The sequence below is a fragment of the Puma concolor genome, chromosome B4 (assembly GCF_028749965.1).
Source record: "Puma concolor isolate L17-30 chromosome B4, mPumCon1.1.hap2, whole genome shotgun sequence".
Lineage (NCBI taxonomy): Eukaryota > Metazoa > Chordata > Mammalia > Carnivora > Felidae > Puma > Puma concolor.
The window spans coordinates 1727925-1753578 of NC_141673.1; the positions used below are offsets into that span (position 1 = coordinate 1727925).

The 25654-nt window shown below is 66.0% G+C and overlaps 1 protein-coding gene across 2 annotated transcripts in view; it reads right to left on the minus strand.

Annotated features, from left to right (window-relative positions):
- Window positions 1-7021: 7021 nt before the first annotated feature.
- The window catches only part of TAFA5 (TAFA chemokine like family member 5), a 191819-nt gene continuing 173186 nt past the window's right edge, over window positions 7022-25654 (minus strand). For both annotated transcript variants that reach the window (XM_086711966.1, XM_086711967.1), the window contains exon 4: window positions 7022-9012. In XM_086711966.1, coding sequence (XP_086568092.1) covers window positions 9004-9012 — 9 coding nt within the window. In that variant the 3' untranslated portion in view covers window positions 7022-9003. The remainder of the gene's footprint in view (window positions 9013-25654) is intronic.

Below are 25654 nucleotides of genomic sequence, written 5' to 3' on the forward strand. Positions count from 1 at the left end.
TACTGCTGCTTCCTCCAGAAACGCCGCTCTGTGGGCATGGCCTCAAATCCCTCACGTCCTCCCGGATGTCACGGGTCACAGAGGCCTGCCTGGTCGGCTGCATCCAAAGCAGGCTGGCCACACGGCACGGCCCCACCCCGTCCTGGAGTCCATGTTGTCATCTGCTGGTGGGTGTTCTGTCCTCCCGCCCTCCCAGCCGCACCACAGTGGAACGTGAGCTCCTCCGGCACTAGCGGGTTGCCTGCTCTGCCCCCTGCTTCCCGCAATGCCTGTGGCAGCGTGGGGCACACACAACCTGCTCGGCGGGCGTGTGCGGGGAGAACAGGTGGACGGTGAATGAGCGACGCCCATCGTCCTGGACGACACTCATCGAGATGTGCGGCAGCTGCTGACAAAGGCCGGTGGCACCGGTCGGAGTCCTGGCCGCCCCCCAGGGACCGCCCGCCCCCCAGGGAGCGATGGCCGCACCTTTGGTTGGTGCCCAAGTGCGCCTGCTCCCCGGAGACCCCCCCACTCCTTTCACATTTCCTCCTTCCTTGGAAACCACAGCTCCTGGGGGAGTCTCCGTGTGACAGAGCTCCAGGCCTGATTCGGCTCCTGGGCGCAGTCCCCTGTGTGCCGTCCGGCTTGGGGACCCATGCTTGGGGGACTCGCAGGAGGGTCCGTGCGGCCGAGCGGATGGCGTGTCCCTGCCAAACGCCCAGGACTGTAGCGGGCGGGGCACGCAATTACGTCACTGAGCCCCAGAAGCATCCCCGCCCACTCCCTGCAGACAGGCCAGCCCCCACCACCGGGGGATGATGGCTGGGAGGGGACGTAGACACCCAGATGCACACATGTGGGTGCTCAGACACACACACACACACACACACACACACCCCTCCCAGGACCCAACAGCCGTGTTAAGGCCAATTAGGAAAGCAGAAATGTCTGGAACTGAACTGAATCTGGTGAGCGAGAATCTGCTGACGGAAGGCAATTCGGTGGCTGCACACACATTCCCGCCACTGCGTCGGCCTCCCTAGGGCAGGTGTCCCCCTGGAGCAGCGGGTGCATAGTGCGGCCCGGCACCCACCCCCTAGAGGGGCCTCTGGGAGGGCCGTTTGCAAACAGCACTGACCAGGAAACGGGGACCCTGGCTCCCCTGCCCCGCTGAGAGCTTTGCATAATGATGCCATCTGGGCCTGACATCACTTTGTCCCTGAGAAAATCACAGCCCTTCTTGGGGCAGAGCCCCCTGCCCACTGGCCCCTTCCTGCTCGTCTCCCTAGGCCTCCGGGCTGGGATCCTGGTTCCTGTGGGGCAGGGTCCCCAGGGCGCCTGTGAGCAAATGCAGACTTTTCTGGAGAAAAGTCACCTGTTTAGAAGTCCCTGGCCCGCCTTGCACGGGAGCACAGAAGAGTCCCCAGGATGCTCTCAGGTCGCGGTGGGTGCTTGGGCCGTGGGGTCAGAGGGGCCTGTCTCCCTCCTTGTTCTCGTGCGGGGGAGGGGCCCTGATGGCGCATCCTCGCGGTGGGAGCCGCCCCCAGGGCCTCCGTGTGGGGCGCCCCGGGCTCCTGCCAGACCCCCCACCCCTCCGCTGTGCCGACCGGTCCCCACCGGCGGGGCCGCCCGGGTGATTTAGGGGCTCTGCAGCCGTAACGGACGGGAAGTTTATGAATCCAAAGCAGAAAAGTAAGTTTAATTATTTGAAAGTCAGAAAGCTCATTCTCTCCCGGTGACTTACGGCGTTTAGTCTCCAGGCCTCGGGAGCCTACGTGAGGGTAAAATCGGGCTACGTTTTAGGAATTAAATTGATAACTTGACCAAATCGATTTCATTAGTGAACGTGTCATATTTGCCGTTAAGGATGGCGATCGCCGGAATGGGAGCTGACAAGCGCCCTTGAAAAACTGGGCAGATGGAGATTACGTGAAGACGCCGGCCGCGCATTTCCACGCTCCGGCCGGGACCCACCAGCTCTCCCGCCGCACTGCGGCCCGCCCTCCGCGCGGGGCTCATCATCTGCCCTGAGCTGTGTCGTCCCGAGCTCACGGGCCCAGAAAGGAGGGAGGCTCCCGGTCAGACCCTCGCAGGTGCTCGGGGAGGGTGAGCAGCTGGGGCCACCCCAGCGCAACGCGGACGTCTCCTGGGCGGATGTCCCCGTCCTCCCCACAGACAAGCACAGCCGTTGTCAGCTGCTCTTGGAAGACGATGTCGATTCTACAAGGCTCGGGTGCTCCCCGAATGCTCAAGAAACCCAGGCCCACCATGCCCTCCTCCCTCCGGCCAGACCGGGCAGAAGGGATGCCACAACGGTGGACGCTGGGGCTCCTGTTAGTGTCCACTGTGGGCAAGAGCCCCGGGCTCCCCCGGGCTTTCAGCCTGGTGTGGCCCTGCCTTCTCTGGGCCTGACGGGAACACATCCCAGTGAGCTGCATGCTGGGGGTCTGTTAGCGGACAAGGCTGGTTTCCTGGGACAGGTCTGTGCCAGGACACGGGGCCAGGACCCCACACCTGAGGCTAGGGCTCCTCTGATCCCCTGGAGGGACCCAGTCCGTCCCGTCTGCCCTGTTCTTCGAGGCCTCGTCCCTTAGGGCCTTGGGGCGGTCCCAGGAACCACGGCGGTGCGGCCCGTCTGGAGCTGGAGGGGTGTCTGGGCCGTCCTCGAAACCCCACGGCCCCACCTGTCGCCCACGGGCTGAGGTGCACCTGCCCTCCAGGGGAGGAAGGGCAATCAAGGGCTTTGCCCACAGGCTGTGCGGCCGCCTCTGGCCAGGAGCTGACCTCGCGCACAATAGACCCAGTGGTGTTCTGCAGGGGCCTCCGAGCGTGACCCTCCTCCCCTCTCCTCTCCAGAGGGGCATCCGAGCTCCGGCCGTCTCCCTGGGATGGGAGCTTTCCTAGAGGTGAGGCCAAGCTCATGATGGGCTGGATCAGCGGGTGTCGCCATGTCTCCAACACGCTCCCTGGAGCTAATTGTGGTCAGGCTCCCGAGACCTCCGCCCGCCTAGGGCGACCTTGGGCTTCCACACGCCCTTGCTGAGTCCCGTCGCTTGAGAGAGACTCCCGCCCTAGGTGGCGAAGCCGGTGACCCCACCCTGCTGTCGCTGGCCGTGGACCCCGTGGTCTGGGAGGGACCCTGGGGGCCCCGTCACTCCCCGGCCGTCCCGCACGCCCTTCTTTACCATCGCTCCCGGGCCAGGATCACTCTCGCCGTCTGCACAGCGTGTGGGGGGCAGCGGAGGGGTGCAGCTTCCACAGGCTGCGTGTCCCGCCTGCAGGACAGAGGGGACGGGCCGCCAGCCTGGGTGGGCGCCCCTCGGCTCGCTCGCTCCTCTGGCTGGAGTGAGGCTCCCTCCCAGAAAGACCGTGGGGGAAGGGGGCCAACGTCACAGGTGGACCCCCCGGGGGCCACCGGCCACCCACCCGCCACCCAGGAAGGACACTGACGCGCCCTCTCTGCAGCACCAGAGGAAGGAATAAATGAGGTGACATTCGTAAAAGCAGAAAAGACACGTGATGATTATTTTAGAGCAATTCTGTGACTCTGGGCACAGAAGGAGGGAATAAAAGGTGGTTGAGATGTGGCGTATCTCCTAGTGAAATCAACGAGTAAATGGAGATGCCCACAGGACCACGAACGTGGACCAGCCAGCACAGACACGGGGCAGCCACGAGTCCTTGCAGCTCTGGAACCACGGACGGCCGCAGGACGTTTAGAAGGGAGGCTGGTGCTCGAGGCCGGTGCCCGGTGGTGGGCACGTGGGCTGGGGGGTCAGATGCCGGTTGAGGCCAGTGGGGGGCGGAGGCCAAGAGACAGACGGACACAGGAATGTCTGACCCCACCTGGACCCAGTTTGGGAACCCAGGCGGTGCGGAAACGTCACCATCAAACATGGCGTCAGCAAAGGGCCTGCACACGGTAGGCACGCGGGTGTGTGTGTGATCGGCCGTGTCCCCCGTCTCCACGTGTCCCCTCCATCCTGGGGGCCGGGGAGGGGCCGGGAGCATCAGCCCGCAGCGTGCACCCTCGTGAACATTCGGCTCGGTGGGGAGGCTGTTGGCGAGTTGTGGTGAGGGGGTGAGGAGTGCAGGGTGGACAGAAGGGGGACAGGTGGCCAGACAGACACCTGAGACGGGGACTTTGGGACACGTGTGGGGGGAGGGCGTGCTGTGTCCCCAGCCGTCCTGGGGTCCTGGGTCCTGTGCTGACCAGCCCGACGCAAACCCCAGCCCTGGTCCCACCCTGGCCAGCGTGGCACCCGTGGCCCCTCCCCACACTGCCCCCCCGTCTTCCTTCTCTGTCTCCCCCACCTGTGCTCACCGCCTATGACCTCCCTGCTGAGTGGCAATGGCCCCTTCCTTGCCCGACGTCATTTCTCCCCAGGTTGGCCCCTCCGAGGGGCAGTGGCCTGGGGATCGTCCTCAGAACCCCAGTGTGTCCTCCCTGTAGCCCCACACTGGTCCTGCTGGGAGGGGCACGCACAGAGGCCCCCCGACACTCCTTGGTGGGCCCAGCACCCGGGGAGTCTTGGGGTCTTTCCCGGAGAAGCACACTCTCCATGGGCATCAGCCTGTGGGGGTGAAGGCAGCTCAGGATGAGGGGAGCAATGTGGTCACCTCCTGAACGCCAGCCTGATAGGTGACTGTGGACCTGAGGTGCCCCGCAGGAGAGGACGCAGCCACTCGGGGTTGAGGGGAGGCACCCGGCGGGCTGGCAATGCCCCCTGGGATGGCCCGAGCTTCCACCACGGGTGAGCCCAACTCAGCAGCCCTCCGGATGGATGCTTCTGAGTGTGACCTTGGGGTCCCTGACCTTGGGGGTCCTGGAGGTCAGGAACCGTGCAGATCTCTTCCTTGGAACCCTGGCTCACAAGGTGCTCAGCACATGAGGGTAATTTTGAAAAAGTCACACCTGTGCCCCCCCCCCCACACACACACACACGTGCGCGCGCGCGCGGGCGGGCACATGCTCCCTGCCCCCGGGGACACTGAGCTAGCCCACTGTTGGCCAGGCCGGCCCAGGAGCTAGCCCGGGACAGGAGGGTACAATGGTGGCCACGGAGCCTGGCCTGATCCCAGCAGGCGGGCAGATGTGCGTTCCCGCTCGCCCGCAGCCCGGGCTCGTGTCGGCACCTGGTAAGAGGCGGGCACGGGGGCCTTGGAGCCCAGCCGTCAAACGTGGCTGCAGGACGGGGTTCTGTGACGGACGGTGGCGGGCAGGTGGCGGGCACTGACGTGCAGAATCGGGCCAAGGAAGCACTCCCGTCATTTAGGGACGATCTGCGTGCCGGGCTTTTCGCAACCGGCGTCTCCCTTTATCTCCAGGAAAACCCAGTGAGCTTTGCACAATCCTCCCTGTCCCACCAAACAGGGAAACCGAGGCACAGAGAAGAGGCACGACCTTTTTATACCATGCAGCTAAATCGCGACTGCCACAGCCAGGCAGGCTCCCCAGGAGCCCAGGGCCATGTCCAGGGGGTCGTGGCCTCCACTGCCCCACTGCCGACGCTCAAACCGTCCGTCCTGGTGGCCCTGCGGGAGTGGCCAGCGTGCGGTGGGGAGAGCTGTCCCGCGTCCTCCCCCTCCTGTGGCAGCCTCCGTGCACCTTGACGCCTCCCCTCACCGCCCGGCCGGGACAGGGTGCCACGGACACAGCGCTCGCCGCACAGACCACGCGTGGCCATCCCCACGGCGGTGAGGTGGCCCTCACACGTCTTGCTCGGGCTTTGGGGCTCTTTTCCCAGCCTGCAAGCAGGCGGCCGTCACGACCGTCCCGGTCGTCGGGTGAGGAAACCGAGGCCAGAGGGTTCACGTCAGCAAAGGACGGGACCAGCCAGAGGGAGCAGAGACGGCTGCTTCCATGTGGAAGCCTTTCCGCCAGGCTGGAGGCTCCACGGGTCTCCTCTGATCGCAGAGACGGAGGGAGCCTCACGGGAGACCTGTCCCCAGGAGGTGCTCTGGTCTGTGGTACGAGGCAAGATGCTCGTTTACGTGACGGTCAGCCTCCGAGACGCCGGGCTGTTACTGAGACACGACCCAGCCCGTCCTGACCGATACGCTTTGGGTTCTTGGGAGACGACCGCCCTCACTCTCACGAGCCCGGGTGGCCATGAAGGTCTCAATGCTTTTCTCTAGCTTGCTGGTTTGTGGGTTTCTCTGGGACGTGCCCAGGGAGACTCTGCGACAGTGACGTCGGACCGCAGACTTCCTGGGCGGGCGGCTCTCAGGGGGTGAGCCTCCCGGATCTCCCGCTTGAGCCGCCTTTCTCTCCCTCACACGCCCCCTCCTGTGCCCTCCGGCCTGTCCTTCCTCAGCTTGGACAGAGTGAGAAGTGGTGCCCCGGTCCTGCCCTATTTGTGCCCGGACTACGGAGCCCCAGGCTTCTCCCCCTCCACCGCCCCGTGGCACCAGTGGCCTCTGCCGGGTCTGCGTTCCGCCCCCTTTCCTCACTCCCAGGCCTAGCCCAGCTCTGTGCCAGCGGGTGGGGGTCTCCTCCCGGGTCTCGCCTGGCTCTGTGCCAGGAGCGGGGTCTCGCCTACCCCCCGCGATGGCTCCAGAGGCCAGGGGAGTCTCCTTACAGTCAGGCTCAGACTGCAGACAGCCCACAGCTGAGCCACCAGCCACGGCTCCCGGGGCTCCCATTTTACACAGAGCAGCTGGGAACTGACAGGTGTGGCTTCCCCGCGTCTAGGAGATGGGACTCTGGGCGGCAGAAACGTTCTCAGTGCCAAGACCCCCCTGCAGATCTGAGCGGACGTCTCCGGAAAGGGGGTCTCCTGTGGGGGCTCTGCTTCTCCACGTGCAGGGTCTGGCCTCTGTTCGGTGGGTGGGGGGGGGGGGGACACTCACACACAGGGTGACAGGGGCCCCGGAGTAGCTGCGGGCTGGGCACCGTCCGCTCAGGGAGCCGCTCTGCTGGCCCTGGAAGGAGGTCCCCGTGGCCACCTGTGCGCTGAGCTCTGTGGGCCTGTCGCCCCCCAGACGCACCTGCTGCAGCCCCTCCCAGGACACCACGGCCGGCAAACAAAAGCCATGCTTACCAAAGGAGTTTTTCTTTATTTTCATAATTTAGCTGAATCAACACAAAACTGAATACTGTAAAACAAGAAAAAAAAAAACCGCTGTATCGTCTTAAACCTCCAGTCTCTGCCTTCGAAGGGGTCTACACTGGCTGTGTGAGGAAATGCACACAGGGAGGCGGCAGAGACGTGGGCGGGGCGAGAAGGCGGGACCCTCCCCCGGCCGCCCGCCACTTCGGCCACCAGAAACCGAGGTCCCCCCCCCCGCCCCGGCCGTGTCTTTCCCTCCAGGACACTGGAACCTCTACATTTGTGGTGACCAAAAGGTAAATTAAATGCTCGTGGACGTTGAAACGGGTCTAAATGGATCTTCTCTCCTATCTGTAGTCTATGGGTTGCTGGAACAGCTTCTATACATATATGTATATATATATATTTTTTTTACTTTTTCTTTCTTTTTTTTCTTTTTTTTTTTAGTAGCATCGAACTAGCATTAACACCTGTTAATCGGACTATCAGGTAGTGTAGTTCAGCGGAAACTCAGGAGAATGGAGGAAGCCGGCGGACGACGGCCAGGGGACGGGGAAACAGAACTGCCCCTTGCTCACTGGGCCCGGAGACCCTGCCCTGCACCGAGGGCGCGAGAAGGTCGGGAGGGCCAGGCGCCGGCCATCCTCTGCACGCGGTGGCCACCCCGGCGTCTCAGCCGTCCGGCGTGAAGACAGAGCCAGCGGGGCGTGGACTGGGGTCGGGGGTCGGCTGCAGAGACCCCTCCAGACCCGCCATGTGGGGGTGGGGGGTGAGAACAAGGGACGCGGAATCCGTCGGAAGAGGACGCACACACCGCGTCCGTGGAGGGGAGTCGCGCCCTGGCCCGAGCCAGGTGAAGACAGCCGCGTCCCCGCTGGCGCCCGCCGCGGCTCCCGCGACGTCGGGCGCGTCCTCGGCTGCTGTCCCCAGAGTCCTGCGCTCGCGCCCGGCGGGGCCCCCCGCGCCCACCCCCCGGAACCTCCAGAGACACCGCGCTCTGCCGGCCTCTCGGGTCGGCCAGGGCTACCAACATGAACTGGTAAATAGGATTTTCTACAAATATACAGCATATAAAAACTGTTAAATATATAACTTTAGGCTTTGCAAAATACATTTAATGATCTCTTTCAAACAAGTGTTACTCGAGTTTTCTTTAATTTGCTTTCTGGAGCTAAATGGTGTATCAGAGGAGACAGCGGTCACGGGAGACCCAACATGCTCTTGGCGAATACTGGATTATCCCACTATCAGAAATGAGCTGCAGAGAGGCAGGTGTGACTGGTTAAAACAGAAAGTGATTTTAGTCGGTCAGGTCCATCTAAGCACAGCGCGCGGGGCGGGCGCCGTGGTCTGTGTCCCCGGCGAGGCGCACTCGCTCGCGGGGTCCGTGTGGGGGCATCGCCGGCCGCGGTCCGCGGGGCTGTGTCCTCCGCCGGCTGGGCCCCTCTCAGGGCGCGCCGCAGTGTCCGTGGGGCGGACGCGCCCGCCAGGGCCGCCCTCCGCGCCCCGCCGGGGCCCCCGGCACGTCTCGGCCCCCGTGTCCCCCAGTCGGACCCAGGGACTCGGACGGTGAGGGTGAGTCCACGTTAAAATAGATTTGCTCTTTGGTCTATTGAGTAAATACTGAAAGGGTAAGAAAATAAAAGCGATTCGGACAGTCTGGGGCACAAGGAGAGGCCAGTCCTGCCCCGGGCCCGGCGCCACCCTTCTTCCTGGGCTGGTGAGGCCAGGCTCCCGCGGACGCCCAGCGCTGCCCCTGCTGTGTCCCAGGCCGGGCTCCTCGCTGCCGCGGACACACTCAGCTCAGAACGCCAGGGAAGCGGGCTGTCCTTGGCAGGCTACAGAGAAACGGACGGTGGGCGGGTGGCAGAGAACAGGTGCTGCCCACGGCGGACAGAGGGCCGTGGCTGAGGCGTGGACTCTCCAGGGAGCCAAGGCCACTCCCGGGGCCCCTCTGGGGCTGCGTTTGTCAGGAGACCTGAGGAACAGAGAGAAGAGAGTGTCAGCCCGCAGACACCAAGGGTCCCGGTCGGGAAGGAAGGAGCCCAGGGCACGCCCGTCAGGCTGGCCTCGGGCGCGGTGCAGTGCGCATCACGGACGCCCGTCCTTGTCCCTCCCCCGGCTCAGACCAGCGTACTTTCTCCAGGACATAACATCAGACTTCAGGTCTACGCCTGCCACAGGGAGTCGCTCTGGGAAGCACCGTCTTTCCTCTGTGTCCCTGGTGGGGACCCCCACCCCCGCGCCGGGCGTGACCGCGGGCTCCCGCCCTGAGCACTGCTAGCCAAGGGCACGGCCTGTGCTGGACGGCAGTTTGGCTCTGAGCCCCGCCCACCCGTTTCCCTAACGCCGTCTGGCGCTGTGCCATGCACACAGCAGGTGTTGCCTAATTGCGTGGCGACAAGTGATGGTAATGAAGTGTCGCAGGCCCGCGGAGCCTCTGGGAGGCCAGAGGTGGGCGGGATGCAAGCCCCTGGTTGGTGACGCCCCTGCATCCCAGAGTCCCAGCAAACACGTCAGGCTGAACACGCTCACGGCCACAAAATGTGAGGTGATGGTCGCAAGCCACGGCTGTGGGGTGGGGAATATGCCACCCTTAAAGCAGCAAAGGCAGAAAAGTGGGGGGCATGGGGGTCTCCCTAGACCAACACAGCCTCACACCACTGGACCTGCGACCAGAAGCCTGGTCCCAGGTCGTCCCAAATCCCCACGCGGCCCCTGTCTCCCTTGTCCCCCAAGGTGGCCCCAGGCCCAGGCAGGGACCCTGGGGCTCTGGTCAGGCACTCAGGGGCTGTCCCACCCTGTGCAGCCTCCCCGCAGGGGCCCCCAGGCAGGGGACGGGACACAGGACAGAGTGATGGCCGGGGTGGGGAGGCTGTCAGCCATCCCAGCTCAGCCTTCTCTCTCCACGCAGAGGCACCCCCCGCCTCCGGCTGGCCCCCATCTGCACCCCACCTGCCTGAGGCCCCCACCACACTCCCACCCAACCCTGCCCGCCCCACGGGCCCCTGCCCCACCCCCGCTGGCCGCACCACGGCCTCTTAGCCTTCTCTCAAATTCTCAGTCCCACCAGGCCGGGCACGAGCGGTCCTTGCTCGTGGGGACCCTCTCCCCAGGTCCCCCTGCGGAGAAGCCCATCCTGATGGTGCCACCTGGAGTCGACCGTGCCCCGGCTGCTTACGCGGTAGGTGTGGGGGGGCGTCCTCAGGCCGGCCACGCCCCACCTGTCACCCCTGAGGACCCACTCAGGGAGTCTGGACACCTGGCTGCAGGGAGCCGTCCAGGGACAGAACAGACGGTCTCCCGGGGACAGATCAGGCTGCACCTGGCAGCCCTGGCGCCCCAGGCACCACGGAACAGAAGAGCCGGCTCGGCTCACTGCATCCAGGTCCCCTACAGCGACCCCGTTCTCCCCCGGAGGCCAAGGGCTCGTCTTCTCACTGACGGAGGCCGTGGCCAGAAGGGAGCAGGGCAGGGCCGGTGGGGCCTGGTCCCCACGAGCCACCGAGGGCGGGCGGCTTGTTTCTGCAACAAAATCTGGCAAAGCGTCTGGACCCTCCCCTGTGCCCGCTCCACCCCCACCAGCGCCCTCTGGGGTCTCACAGCTTCCTGCCCCCGCCCCGGCCCCAGGCAGAGCGGAATCGGTGTGGGATCTGCGAGCACTGGGGGAACAGGGAGCTGTTGACTCTCATCCGGGATTGCGGCCACCGGAACCACGGGAACAGAGGTGACTGACAGGGGTGCGGCCTGACCCAGACCCAGGCCCACACGCAATGTGGCCGTGGAGCCCTGGCGGGGCAGGGGGGGTGGGGGAGGTGTCATCAGCTGGGCCCCTTGAGGGTTGGCTGAGCCCCAGCTACACGTCTGCGTCCTCCCACCGAGGTTCTGGACACCAGAGGAGGGCGAGGGTGTGACCACCGGAGGTCAGCGACCCCTGAGTGCTTCAGGATCCACGCCTGAAATGGCCCCCGGGGGCTCGGGTGGCGGGGACCCCAGGCCCCCCACGGTCTGCCTGTGCGGGTCCTGCAGACGGGGCCAGCAGTGGAGGGGGGGGGGGCGGGCTCCTTGGGGTCATGAATACAGATGGCAGGCGGCGGCTGGAAGCTTTAGAAATCCGACAATTAAACCACATGAGCACTCGGTCGCATCTTTGCAACCAAAACGTATTGCTTTAATTGTCAAGATTCACTCTGTTCCCTGGAGCTCTTCTGGGGCCTGTGCCTCAGTCCCATCCTTCAGCAGCTGCGTCCCCGCGCTTTCCAGAGAGGAATAACGAGACGGGTCTTGAGACAATGTGCCCCCTGAGGCTTGTCCTGCCGTCCGCTCTCCACCCCCCGGGGCCGCCCTCGGCTCCCCAATCCCCTGCGTCACATCCAGGCCCTCCCCCTGCCTCCCAGAGCCCCCAGCACTTTGCGGGACGCTCGCCTGGCCGGGGTTCCTCCCCCCGCTGCCCGGGACGTGCCCCCACCGTCCAGCCAGGCCAGGGAGGGCTGATGCAGACGCCTCGGGCACAAACCCTCACTGGCCCCCCAGGGCTCAACCGAGGGAAGTCTGCCTACTTTTCTGTTTCTCGTTCACGGGAGAACGGGGAAGGGCAAGCACGTAAACAACGAAATTCCACCGGCGTTTCCACATCCAAAGGTAAGTGTTTGGAAAATTCCAGCCCATCTCCTTCCCCAGTGCAGTGGTGTGCACACGGCGGGGTGGGGAGCTAACTCCACGTGGCCCACGAGGCAGAAATGCCAGGTCCTCCGCAGGGCTGGAGGGGGAATCCCTCACCGTCTCCCGCGACACCGGGTGAAACCCTCTGTCGAGATGCAGTTCCTCTCGCTTTGCTCACAGCGCCTGCGCCCTCCCCACAAGGCTGGGGGGGCACCACGCGGGCCAGCGCTGCGGCGAGGGGGCCGTGCCCCGTACAGCCGGACCCGTGTCACTTAACCTTCCCAAGGCCACGGCTTCAACCCCCACACGCTGCCCCCTGCCAGCCACAGGGACACCAGGCACGGTCAGCGCTATTGTTCGCTCCTTGCAAATCAAAGCCAGCCCCTCCCACTGACCCAGGAGCAAAGCCCCCGGTGGACACGTTCTGTCCCCGCAGGCCCCACGTCCACCAGCACACTCAGCCAGCCTCCCGTCAGGGTCACGAACTCCAGGGCTTTAGCGCCTCCAGGCCTGTGAGCTGGGGCGCTGCCCAGCCCCGGGCACCCCGCTCCCCCGGCCCTGCTTCCTCAGCATAAAACGGGAATCGGGTGCCCTTGCCACAGGGCCCAGGAGGGGGTGACCCTCCTCCTCGGGGGCATGGGGGTGGTCAGTGCCGGGTCCCGAGGCCAGGACGTCTGGAGCGTCATGTAGGTGCTCTCCCCTGACAGCTCGGCCTCGGTGTTCCCCACGGACGGGAGAAGGCGTTCAACGCAGCTGTGGGCTGGGGCCTGCCCACCGTCACCGGGCGGGACCACCAGGGCAGCGCCAGGTGGACACCTGGCCGTCGGGGTCGCTGGTGAGGCGGCAGGAGCAGAGCCTGGGAACCCACAGACCCGGAAGGCAGACGGTGGTCTCGGGAGCCGGGTCTCTGCAGCCCAGCTGCCCTCCTCCAGGCCGGCTGCCCTGATCTCGGGCGTCTGGGGACCACTGACAACACAGCCTGCTGTGAGCAGGGGACATGCCTCCTCCCAGAAGCTCGTGCCGCTCGCTCGCTCGCTCGCTCATTAGCCACGGATTTCAGAGAACGCTGCCGCTGGTCTCCAGCACTCCCACACACACGGATGTTTTCATCACTGCAGTGGCTCTGAAGACGCCAGGGATCCGGAGCCCGTGCACCGCACGAGGCCCCAGGCAGAGGGGGGCCGCGGACCCGCCCCGGGTGACAAGGCCTGGGGCCCCGGGCCACCACACCCCACGCCAGCCCTGCAGAGCTGAAGGACGGGCTTCGTCTCCCGGAGAGGGCGTCCCGGGGGGGGGGGGGTGTCCTCCTGGCAGAGAGCCCGGGGTGGCGGGTGGGGGTCCCGCCCGAGGGTGAGGCCGCGTCCGACCCGGGCCGGGCAAGGCTTCCCTGTCCTGCTCTCACGTCAATGCTGGCAACCCAGGGCTCTCCGCGGAACGCCCCGCCTTGTCTACCTCTGCTGAGCACAGAGGGATGCGGCCCCTCGAGGATGATGCAACCCTCAGGCCCCGCGTCTCCGGAGGGTGTGCCCCAGGCCAGCCCTTGGGCCGCGAAGCTCGATGCAGGACCCCCAGAGCACGGCCTCCAACCAAGCGCGGGGCCGGCTGCGGTGGGGGCGCTATGCGGCCACCAGCTCACACACCAGCCTGTCCCTCCCACGGCTGGGGCCGGGCCTCGTGTCCGCTGTGAGACAGGACCCAGGCAGCACCTGGCTGGCAGGGCGTGTTGAGGATTCCGGGGCCGGACTTAAGCGTCGGCCCTGGTGCAGGAGGGCAGCCCGTCGGCACGAGAGCCAAGGACCCGGGGGCGGTGTCGGGAGCCACCCCAGCCCGCCCTGCCCTCCACCGATAAGCCTTCGCGACTCTACAGTCTAGGGCCTCACGGTTCCCTCCCTCAGCAGTTTGCACCCCGAGGCCTGTCCTGGGTCTGTCTGTGCACACCGACCGGCATCATCCGGTTTCTCAGCAGCTGTGCCCCGTGCCGGCTCCTCTCCCTGGGCCACAGGCCCCCACCCACCACTGCCGGCCGTGCTCCTGTCTGCCTCCGCGTCGCCTGGCCACGGGCCTTCACCCCCTCCGGCCTCACGTGCCGTGCCCCTGGGTGGACTGGGGGACGGATGGCGAGCACGGCGGAGCTGAGGTGCCCCCGGCCTCCGTCCTGCTCAGGCCAGGCTTCCCTGGGCTCTTGGAGAGAGAAGCCTGAGCCCAGCACGTCCGGGCAGAGCAGAGGCGGGCGTGGCTTTCCTCCTCAGTGAGCATCTCTCCTCCTTCCGCCTCCGGGCACAGGGCCGAGGGCAGCACGCAGAGGGCACCTGCACGAGGGCCAGTCCGGCGCGAGGCCTTTGTCGTCAGAGCCCCAGTCCCCTTCCCAATCATGTGCCTGGCCCCCAGAGACGGACGGGTGGGGTGGCCTGACCCCCACAAAGTCCCGGCCCGGCCCACAGCTGGTGATGGCCACCAGCTCCTCCCTAGGCCTGGTGACAGGGACTGAGCTGCAGTCAGAGCTGCGGTGACGGGTCCGGCGGGCCTGGAGACAGGGTCCTCGCAGGTGTGGGCAGAAGCCAGCAGGGTGCTCCCGGCCCTGGGGGGGAAGCGAGAAGCGTGTCCAGCTCAGGAACCTTAGGTGGAGGCCCCTCTAGGGACCTCCCAGGGCTCCCGGCTCGTGGCCTGTGCGGGTGGCCACAGCTCAACCAAAAGCTGACGTGTGGGGGCCTCTGCCTGCGGCACGACATTGCTGGGCCCGGGGAGCGGCCTCACTGGCCTCTGGCTCCCTTCCTCGGGAACGCCCGCTTCTGTCACACCCTGAGGTCGGCCGGCCCACACAGGGGACCCCGGGGGAACCCTCCTGCTGTCCTGGCCGGCTGCCCCCTCCCCTGGGGACCGCATAGCTGAGCTCCAGTGACCACATGGGCTCCCACCTGCTCGGGGACATGTGGAGCCGGTGAGCCCCAGGCTTGGAGGGACCGAGAGGGCCATCGGACCATCAGGCTGCAGGGAGAGTCCCCTGTGAATAGCCCCGCCTCTCGAGAGCGCGTCCGTCCTGGGGGCCCCCCTCACCCGCACACTCGAGGGCTCAGGACTCGGCACCTGGGTCAGCGGGCTGGGGCCCTGCGGCCGTGACACCCCTGCCCTGGGGAAGGGTCCCATGTGGGTGGTTCCTGTGCCCCCTCGGCCGCAGGAAGATGCTCACGGACAAGCCACCTGCACGCGGTGCCTTGTCAGCTCGCGGGCCGGGATGGTGCTGTGGGCCGCCAGAGCCCTGTCCGGGGGTCGTTCCGCCCACCCCGGAAAGTTCTGCGGTGACAGGCAGGTTTCTCTCAGTACTCGGTCATCTAAAAAACATGACAGAACTTTCCAGCCCGAGTCCACGGCGCGGCATTTTCTGTTCCTCATTAAAAGCTTGCGTTTGACGCGAGGTCAGGACCAGGCACCTGTATTCAAGAACGCGCCGTTCTGGATTGAGAGCCCCGAACAAAAGGTCCTAATAAACAGCAGACACGCAGACACCGTGAGACACGGAGGCGACGGCAGCCTGCCTGGATAGAGGCTCAGAAAGAGCTGTTGCCATGGGGAAGATAAAGACATAAGCAAGGAAGAAGCTTCTGGAAAGGCCACGCGTCATCCCGCCGGGTCCCGCCACCCATGCGTGGTTTCCTCTCTGGGACTGTTCCCTGAAGCTGTATAGCCAGTCCACACACAAGGAAGCCTGGACCCCATGTTCTCCCCAAACCCAGGCTCATCAGAGTGACCAGACTGGCCGTGGCTTGCCCGACGTGGCTGACGGCAGCTCCTTGGGGTCACCGAGTGGGTTGGCGACCTCAGAGCAGCCCCCGCATCCTCCGTCCCGACGTGTGAGCGGCACAGGCATGTCTGGGCCGGGCGAGGCGCGCTCCATGCACCCTGCGGTGGGTCCCCGGGCGTGGGCTCACCAGGTCCACCCCTGTCTGTCCTTCCTCTCAGCCTGGGACTCACTGCGTCCCGGGCTCACTCTGCAGGGCGCTGGGTGGGTTCCAGTGGGCGTGAGGTCCTGCCTGGCTCTTCGGGGAGGTGAGGCTCTGACACCGGTCAGGAGGCTGATCGGTCTGGGGGGCCGGGCGGGGAGCCCCCTGAGCACGGGCCTGGCCACAGGGATGGAGACGCGAACTGAGACGGTCCCCTCAGATGACAGGCTCGGAGGCCCCTCCTGCTCCTGCTCTAGAATAAGGCTAGACCACGTGGCCACCACACGTGTCCTGGGGCCACGGCCGGACCACTGCTTCCCAGGGTCTCTTAGCACCAGGTCGGGGCTCGCGTCCAGGGTCTTGGCACTGCTCGGCTGTTTATGATCTAAGCACCCTTACTTCGGTGCTGCCTGCCTCAGTTTCCCCAGGTGTAAACACATCCCCACCTCCCCACTTCCTGTTTATAAACCATCAGAGCAAGTCTGGAGCCAGCACCAGACAACTTCCTCTAACGCTGAAAGGAAGAACAGCTGAGGTTCTAGGGTCCCCCGAGCAGGTGGTGAAGAGCCCAGCCCTCCACCCAAAAGGGTTTCCGCTCGTCTTGCGGCTGTGTGTGCAACTCGCTCTTTCCTCATCGGGGCGGGTTGGGGGCGGCCCCGGGGGCTGACGGGGGGGGGGGGCGGGACGGGGGGGGCGGCCCCGGGGGCTGACGGGGGGGGGTCGGGGGCGGCCCCGGGGGCTGACGGGAGGGGGGGTCGGGGGCGGGGTGGGGGCGGCCCCGGGGGCTGACGGGAGGGGGGGGTTGGGGGCGGGGTGGGGGCGGCCCCGGGGGCTGAGGGGAGGGTTGGGGTGGGGGGGGCGGCCCCGGGGCTGACGGGGGGGGCGGGGGGGCTGACGGGGGGGGCGGGGCGGGGGCGGGGGTGGCCCCGGGGGCTGACGGGGGGGGGGGTGGGGGCGGCCCCGGGGGCTGACGGGGGGGGGGGGGCGGGGGCGGCCCCGGGGGCTGACGGGAGGGGGGGGTCGGGGGCGGGGTGGGGGCGGCCCCGGGGGCTGACGGGGGGAGTTGGGGGGGCGGCCCCGGGGCTGACGGGGGGTGGGGGGTCGGGGGCTGGGTGGGGGCGGCCCCGGGGGCTGACGGGGGGGGGCGGCCCGGGGGCTGACGGGGGGGGGGTCGGGGGCGGGGTGGGGGCGGCCCCAGGGGCTGACGGGGTGCGGGGCGGGGGCGGGGGCGGGGGCGGGGGCGGCCCCGGGGGCTGATCCCTCGGGCCCCAGAGCACCTGGACGCTGCCTCCAACACATCCCGGGTGAGGTTCCTGAAGGCCCCGTTTCTGCTCTGAGCATCCGCATGTCTCCGGGCCCCCTGTCCCCCCCCCCCCCCCGCTCACCTGTGCCCCCTCCCTCTTCACATCAGCTCCGAGCAAGCCCCCCGCGGGCCGACCCTCTACTGCCCACATCCTCCGCTACCAGGCGTGTTCCCCAAGGCAAGACCTGTGCTCGTGGGGACACGTTCCTTATGTATTTCTGGAGCCACAGACGGCCTGGCACGCGCTGTGTGTGTCCAGGGAGGGAGGGAAGGAAGGACGGAAGGAAGGACGGAAGGAGGGAGGGAGGAAGCAGTCCCAGAAGCTGACGGACCTGGATCTGTGGGCAAACCGCCAGTGTCCACACGGCCGAGCGATCCCGGGCCGGGCTCTGGGCTGGGGGACAGGACGTGCTTGTAAGGCACGGGCTTTGGAGCCGGTCTGCCCAGGTATGAAGGGCAGCCTGTGAGCTGGGCCCTCTTCTTAACCTCCCTGGGGGATGAGGCCGACATCCACCTCAGGGGCTTGGGGGTCCCGGGGCGGAGCCACGGTGGGAGGAGCCTCAGAGAAGGGCCGGAGCCTGCAGGTGCTCTCAGACACACCCACCGTCAGGCCCCTGCCCTCCGCACTCTGGGTCCCTGCGCCCTTCTCTGTGACACCGGGACAGGACGGGTCTCCCCGCCAGTGTGGGGGTGTGGTCCTGGTTTGTTTGGTTTTAAGAAAAAACACGCAGTTTCATTCTAAGAGTTTCGCGTAAGCCAGAGGACGGGGGTGGGCCATGGCGAGGACACAAGCCGCGGTGACACGGACCCAGCAGCCGCCGTCTGGATGGGAGGGGCGGTACCAGTGACCCGGCAGCTGACACCGCAGGCCGGGTGGCTCCAACCACAGACCCTCATCCTCTCTCCGCCGGACCCGCGTGGGGATCCAGGCGCGGGCGGGGCTGGTCTCTCGTGAGGCCCGTCTCCCTGGCGTGTGGACGCTGACCCTTCCCCGTGTCCTCGTGTGGCCTTTCTCTGCATGTGTGGACCTTGTGTCCCTTCTCACCAGGACACGGGTCCTGAGGGATCAGGGCCCCGCCCGCTGACCTCACACGACCCTAATGTAAAGGCTCGACTTTGAACCCACAGCTGCTCGGGCAGATCTGACCCTCGGGTCCGAGTGATGGGAAGCTTCTCAGCTGGTGTCACCCACACAGGAATTTCTGAAGCGCATCACTCTTGCCTTTTGCGCCCCACACACACGGGTCTGGGCTTGGTGGTCTGCCAGCCAGATGGTCTGACTGAATCCTGACCTCTCGGAGCCTCAGTTTCCCCGCCGGTGAGGTGATGATGATGCCCAGGGTTGGGGGGAGGCTGGGGGTCCATCCAAGTGCCAGGGGCGGGGCCCTCACCGGCTCCGGTGACCGAGGAAACCTCCCGGACGTCGGTTGGAGAAGCCCCAGGACAGACTGGATTCAGCCCGGGTTCCAAGGCTGCCAGTGTCACCTCTACATGGAGGACACGAGCCATGGCTCCGGGCCCGCTCACGTCCCAGCAGCCACGCGCGCAGACCCCCGAGCCCCGAGCGGGCCGAGGAGCCGGCCGTGCCGTGCGCCTGATGGAGGCGGCAAAGACACGGCTTCCCTGGGCGGCTCTCAGGTCCGGAGGCCAACATGCGACCGGGGCTTAGGGGGCGAGGACCAGGGGCCACCCCGCCGCGGCCGAGGGGAGACGCGGCCCTTGGGGGCCTCCTCTCCCCTCTCCCTCCACCTGCAGAGGCAGCGGCCAGCATCTCCCCCGCTGCCCTCCCACGGCCGCTCCCCTGCCGCCCCCTACAAGGACATCTGTGGCCACACGTGGAGCCCCCCAGACGATCCCCACCCCACGGCCCCTGCTTCAGATCACGTCTGCAAAGTGCTCCCTGGCTTCTAAGGCCACGTTCCAGGCCCCAGAGCAGGACCTAAACGTGTCTGGGGGCCATGGGTCAGATCGTCACAAACACTCACTAATTCCAGAAAGAAACCTCCTTCCCGGAGTGGTCAGGAGGAAGAGCCCTTCCTCCTCTGTCCCTGCAGGGGCAGCAGAGGGCCTCCCACAGGAGAGGCCGGACGAGAGGCCGGGCTCCCTGCTGCTGGTGCACAGCTGCCCCTCGGGCGACGGGGCGGGTGTAAGGGGGGCTACACAGCTGCCCCCGACCAGGATGAGGTCCGGACTCTCCCTTCCCTCTGGACCTTCCCCACGGGGCCATCCTCAGCCCCACATCTGGTCGTTGGGCTCCACACAATGAAGCTCGTGGGCCCGTGTGTTTATGAACCGAATCCTGAGTCTGGGATATCCGCGACACCTGACCCCGTGGAGGGGGCACGACCCTCCCCTGTGGGGGGGGGCACGACCCTTCCCAGAGGAGCCCGTCTCCCGCACACAGAACACAGAGCGCCTGGGATCTCGCAGCGGCTGGGTGGGGTCTGAGGACACCGCCCCGGGAAAGGAGGTGCCCCAGCATCCCCGGGGCTGAGCCAGTGGGCCTGCCCTGCCCAGGTCACCCTGCTGGGACAAGCTGCTGCTTCTAGGACGGTCGGCCCCTCCTCCACCTCTACCGCTCGTCAGCCACGGTCCGGCGGTGCTTGGCGGGATTTGCTGACCACCCTGGGATGATGACGATGCTGCTGTCCGGCTATTGCGGGAGCAGTTAGGAGGCACAGAGTGAAGCTTGTCATCCCCCCGAACCCACAACCCACAAGGGCACATGCTAGCCCCCCTGCTCTCTGTGAAATGTCCCCTCAATCAGGGGGGGCCCCGTGAGGACACATAACGCACCGGACTCTGACCCGGGCTCAGGGCCTCCGGCCGGTGCTGGCTGGACCCTTTCTGAGGCGGTCCAGAAGGTTCTGTGCTCTGCACAGGGGAGCCCGGGTGGGGGCTGAGCCTGACAGGCTGGGGGCCGCCTGTCCTGGCCCGGCGACCTCACAGCACGTCCCTGCTGCCTACTAAGCGGCGTGAAGCTGTCAGCGCCCCTTGTGACCGGAGAGAGCAGCCGGGCACTGTGTGGTCATCCCCGCAACTCAGGGATGGGCCCGGGGAGCCAAGGGGGAGAAGCTGGGGGACCCCAGGGCCCCTGTTCCCCATCGGCAAGGCCCCTGAGCCACCCAGCTTTCCCCGGGCCTGAGGAGATGGGCCGCGAGACGAGCTCCTCGCTGAGCGGAGCAGGATCCCGGAAGAGGTGGGAAGACTGCGGGCAGCCTAGGCGGGGGAGGGATCGCCGAGAATCTCCGAGAGTCAGCACGTTTGGTGCTAATCAGACTCCCACTGGCAGAACAGCCCAGGCCATCCCAGGACAGGCGCGGGGGCAGGTCCCCAGACCTGGCTGATTCAGCACCCGCCTGCCGAGGACACAGATCGCGGATCGCGGTGACTGAACTGAACCGTGTGGGGCAGGGGGGTCGGGTGGGGGGCGGTGGTGGTGCTGGGAGGCGTGCACGGCAAATACCAGGCAGAGACGGCACACAGAGACGGCGGGAAAGCAAGCACACGCGGAGGACGGAGCCACCACGAACCCCTTTCCCCAGATCTGTCTTAATGTGTGTCTTTTTCAGTCATTCTGCTCCCAAGCAGGGAGTCTGAGATCAGAGTCACCTCGGGGTGCACGTGGATTGCCACAGACACCTAAGCTGTGTCACCCCTCGTAACACCTGCTGCTCAGCCCGGCCACGAACACGGAAGCGGTCGGCTGCTCTAGCCGGGGCCTTGGGGGAACGCAGGCTGGCAGTGATTGCACAGCCCTTCTGTGCCATGAGGCAGAGAGCCGGGGGAAGAAGTGGGGCGGGTGGTGCCAGGGCCGCACCTGGGAAGGAGTGTATCCTTCCCTTCAACTTCTACAGCGAGAGCCAGAAGGAGTCTTGGACTCACGTTACCTCCCGCAGCTGAGAGCTGGAGGAACATGAATTCACTGCTCAGCTAAACAGTGTAGCTTCTCTCTCTGGAAAGTAAGACCTTTTTGAATCTCATATGGGAAAACTATATTTCTTTCTTTACAGTGGCTTTTTCCTTCCTTTCCTCATAGCTGTCTTTCTTGGGGTCCATCTCCCTGGAGAAGTTTCTAGAAAGTCTGGTCCAGCTGGATCCTAGCTCAGACGGGCTCTCGGGAGCTGACTTGGTAGATATCAGTCTGCTATTTCTATTGAGTGGCCGCTGCTATAGGAAAGCCACGTTTTCTCCTCCTTGGGGAGGGCACCCACGCATCACGGGGCCCCTGGTTTGGTGTCACGGACACCATGGACACTAGCATCCGTTTCTAAGACTAAGACAAGGGCGGCTGGGAAGGCGAGACCTTGATTGAAGAAGAGGGTGGTGAGGAGGGTTTTGTGCCTTCGAGGCAGAGTCACAGCTGAGCCTTGGGCTCTGACCCCACGTTTGCTCACCAGGCCCTTACAGAGCGACCAGCCGCTGTGCCCCGGAAATACCAGGGTGCTGCGTGACCGGGAGCCTCACTGGCTCCTAGGGCCCCCCCGGCTTTTCTGTGATGAGGACCCCATTTTATTTTAACGTTTATTTATTTTTGAGACAGAGAGAGACAGAGCATGAGCAGGGGAGGGGCAGAGAGAGAGGGAGACACAGAGTCGGAAGCAGGTTCCAGGCTCCGAGCTGTCGGCACAGAGACCGACGCGGGGCTCGAACCCACGAACTGCGAGACCATGACCTGAGCCAAAGTCGGATGCTCAACCGACTGAGCCACCCAGGTGCCCTGAGGACCCCACTTGAGAGAGCTACAAAGAGATGGGGGGCTGATTACCTGCCCAGTGGACACAGGCCCCCCATAGACACACGGAAAAGAACACCAGCGTAGGTGTGTGCAGAGGTGTGGCTGTGTGTACACGTGAGTGTGTGTGCAGGCGGGGTGGGCGTGTGGCTGTGTGTGCACATTGGACGTGCCTGCCCCCCTCCCCCCCTCCGCCCTGGAGGGTCTTTGCGGGGCCGTCCTGACTCTGGGCTCAGATTTGGTGGGAGGTGCTCACACGGTCCAGGACCCATGGCAATAGCAGCCTCCCCTGGCAAGTGCAGGGCGTGGGCCACCCCAGCCCAGTGGCTTTCAGCCTCTCTCACTGTGTCCCTGCCCCATCTGGTCTATCTGTACTTGGTCCTGAGACCTCGCAGGCTGCTGGGGACCAGCTACAGGGCAGGTCTGAGCTGGCGCTCCCCATCTTCTCCTGTGGCCAGACACCCCCACGGGGGACGTCTCTGGGGCTCACAGACCCGGCCACAGCTCTCCTGGTGCCAGGCAGGTTTCCACGGCCCGCCTTTCCCTTCCTTCTGGGGCCACAGATGAGCCCCCGTCCTCTCCCCTCATGCGTCCCAGGCAGCTCTTTGCCCAGAAAAGTCTCCACACTGGGGCCTCTCTGTTGCCCTCCCTGCAGAGCTCAGGAAAGGCACCCAGCAACCCACAGCCTCAGTTTCTACATCCACTAAATGGGACTCTGGAAAGGGACTGGCCAGACAGTTTCTGCAGGGGCACGATTCCCCCTCGTCATGCAGGAGTGGAAATGGGAACGGTCAGTTGTCCAAGGAGCTACTCAAGATCGCACGACACACTTATCCGCGCACGTGCGGCAACACTGAGGTCGTTCTTGAGTCGGCCCGCGGGCTCCTCGTCTGGGCTCTCGTGCGCGCACAGGGCCCCCTGAATAAATAAAGGGAGGCTCGTCCCTTAGGTCCCAAATAGAGGTTTCACCATGTGCAGCGGTCTACAAGGAAGCCTGTTCCGCCCTGAAAAAGCCCCAGCCTCAGCCTGGCCTCCCGCGTCTCAGGGAATCGCTCCCACCCAGCCTGAGCCCCCGGAGCCCACCGGCGGCTCACTCCCCAGCCCGCAAGGGCCACTGGCAAGGTGCCAGAAGCCAGCACAGCCCGGGGCTGTGGGCACGCGGGATGCCACATGAGGCGCAGAGAGGGACAGCGCTAAAATCCGGAAGGATCCTGCGTCCACGGTTTCGTTGGCTGTTTAAGTTCTCACTCTGCTTTTTACAAACGGAAAGCAGAAGGCACAGATGGTGCCAATGCAAGAAAGTCAGCAGGGATGCCATGAGTGGGGCCCGCCCAGTGTCCCCCCAGAGCCCCAGGTGACACAGGGACCCGCCCACTGTCCCCCCAGGGCCCCAGGTGACACAGGGACCCGTCCAGTGACCTCCCAGGGCCCCAGGTGACACAGGGACCCATCCAGTGTCCCCCCAGGGCTCCAGGTGACACAGGGACCCACCCAGTGACCTCCCAGGGCCCCAGGTGACACAGGGACCCGCCCGGTGTCCCCTCAGGGCCCCAGGTGACACAGGGACCCGCCCGGTGACCTCCCAGGGTCCCAGGTGACACAGGGACCCGCCCGGTGACCTTCCAGGGTCCCAGGTGACACAGGGACCCGCCCCGTGACCTCCCAGGGCCCCAGGTGACACAGGGACCCGCCCGGTGTCCCCTCAGGGCCCCAGGTGACACAGGGACCCGCCCGGTGACCTCCCAGGGTCCCAGGTGACACAGGGACCCGCCCGGTGACCTTCCAGGGTCCCAGGTGACACAGGGACCCGCCCCGTGACCTCCCAGGGCCCCAGGTGACACAGGGACCCACCCAGTGTCCCCTCAGGGCCCCAGGTGACACAGGGACCCGCCCGGTGACCTCCCAGGGCCCCAGGTGACACAGGGACCCACCCAGTGACCTCACGTGGCCCCAGGTGACACAGGGGCTGGGACGGCTGTGGCCCACCAGCGGGCCCACCCGGGCAAACGCCCACCTGGGAGGGGGCACCGGGGCCCACACGGCTGGAATGCCCCGGTGAGATCTGGTCATGCAGGTCACAGAGGTCACAATGTGTGGGGGGCGTGGTTCAGATGCTCGGGTTCCCACTGAGAGTCTCTCCGCGATCTGAGAAGTCACGGTGACATTCGAGGAAGCTCCCTGCTGCCCCCTCCCCAGCCTGCCCTCTGCCCTGAGAGCAGGGGCCCGTCCGGCCCTGGCAGAACCCACAGGGACCGCCCCGGACTCATGACCATGTGCTGGGCCCCTCGTGGGTCTCCAACACGACCACCCCCAACCCCTTCCACGGAGGGGTGTGCAGAGACCTCATCTGCTCTGGGAGGACCCCCTCTGTCGGCCGCTAGCAGGCAGGTGAGGGCCCTCCATCCTGAGCCAGGCTCTGGCCCGCAGACCCCGCAGGGGCGCCCCCCTCTGTCTGCTCTGCTGGTGCGTCACTGTCCCGCTAACGCTGGATTAGGGAAGGTGACGGCTCCACTCGGTCCTCTCGAGGCCGGGACCCCCGGCAGCCTCCTGCCCAGGTGCCGCCCGGCTCCTTCAGGGAGGCGTCCCCACTGGGTGAGGACCCCAGGCTGAGACTGACCCCGAGTCCCCTCGGGGCTCCTGCCGAGTCCAGCTCTGCCCACGACTCCCGGGAGGACCCGATGCCCCCTCACTGCCTCCATGCGCCCACTCCCTGTGCCCGTGAGGCCAGGGCAGAGCCACCAACTGGGTCCGGTCCCCGCCACCTCCTTGCTGGCAGGGAGACCGACTGGCCTTCGAGCTCCCTAAAGTCTCGGGTCTTTTACGACAGCCCAGGTTGCCAGGCGGCCTTCCGAAGGGGGGCGTTGACAATCCAGGGCGAGGTCTGCAGCCTGGACACCCGCCCTCTGTCCCCGCCCCACGGCAGCGCCGGCTTTGAGGTCCTTCCCTCGCCTGCGCTAACCGGGAGGCTGCCCCTGCCAGCCCCACACCGGACCCCAGCCGGCACGGGGGCACGGCGGCCTCGGCCACCTGCCGCGAGCAGCAGACCCGTGGCCCACGTTCACAGGCAGGTGGCACCTAGGGGAGGCAGAGATGACAGAGCGGGCGGGTGGCGCTCTTCAAAGGCGGCACCAGAAGTGCTCTGGCCGACACCTTGCCGTCCGCCATCCACAGTGGGGAGGGCGGCCCTGTGTGCTCCGGGAGCTCAGGATCAAACCCCTTCCCCAGTCTCCTTCCTGGGGCCACTGATGGGAAAATGAACACTCCCAGTATGGAGTCAGCTCTGCGCGGCCGGGTCTGGGCCTCTGAGCTGGAGCCCCGCCGGGCTGCTGTCCGTCCCTGAGCCCTGGGACCGGGTGGTGCCCACACTGGGGCCGCGGTCGGTCCCCGAGCCCTGGGACCAGGCAGAGGACTGGCCAAAAGGACGTCTCCATGTACCTGTCTGTAGCAGCTGCACTGAATTCGGCTCCCACGCTGCAGTCACCCTTCCGGAGGGTCCAGGCAATGCCTGCTGTTTCCTGGGGTGTGTGGCCCACCCCACAGCCCGTCAGAAGACCCCCCCGCATACAAGGAACTCTGACCCCTCAGCAGTCACGACCGCCCTCCACCACCCTCTACCAGCCCCGGCGGCCCCTCAACGGACTTTTCTGCCCCCCCCCCACCCCGTCTGCCTTTTCTAAACAGTTCCTGTGAGCCAGTCACACAAGGTGGCCTTTCATGTCTGGCGTCTTTCACCTTGTGCGATTCGTTCAGGGCTGGTCCCCGGTGCGGCCTCTCGAGCGGAGGCCTTGCTCTGCTGGAGTGATATTCACTGAACGGCAGGACTCATCAGCAGCAGGGCGCCCGGGCCATGCCGCACAATGTCGCTGCGGTCCCGCGAGCACGGCTCTCTGAGTGGGCGTGGCTTCCTCTTCGGTCGGGCGGACGCCCGGGGTCCCGTGGGACAGGAGCGGCGGGTCATGTGGTGACTACGTTTCCCTTCTGA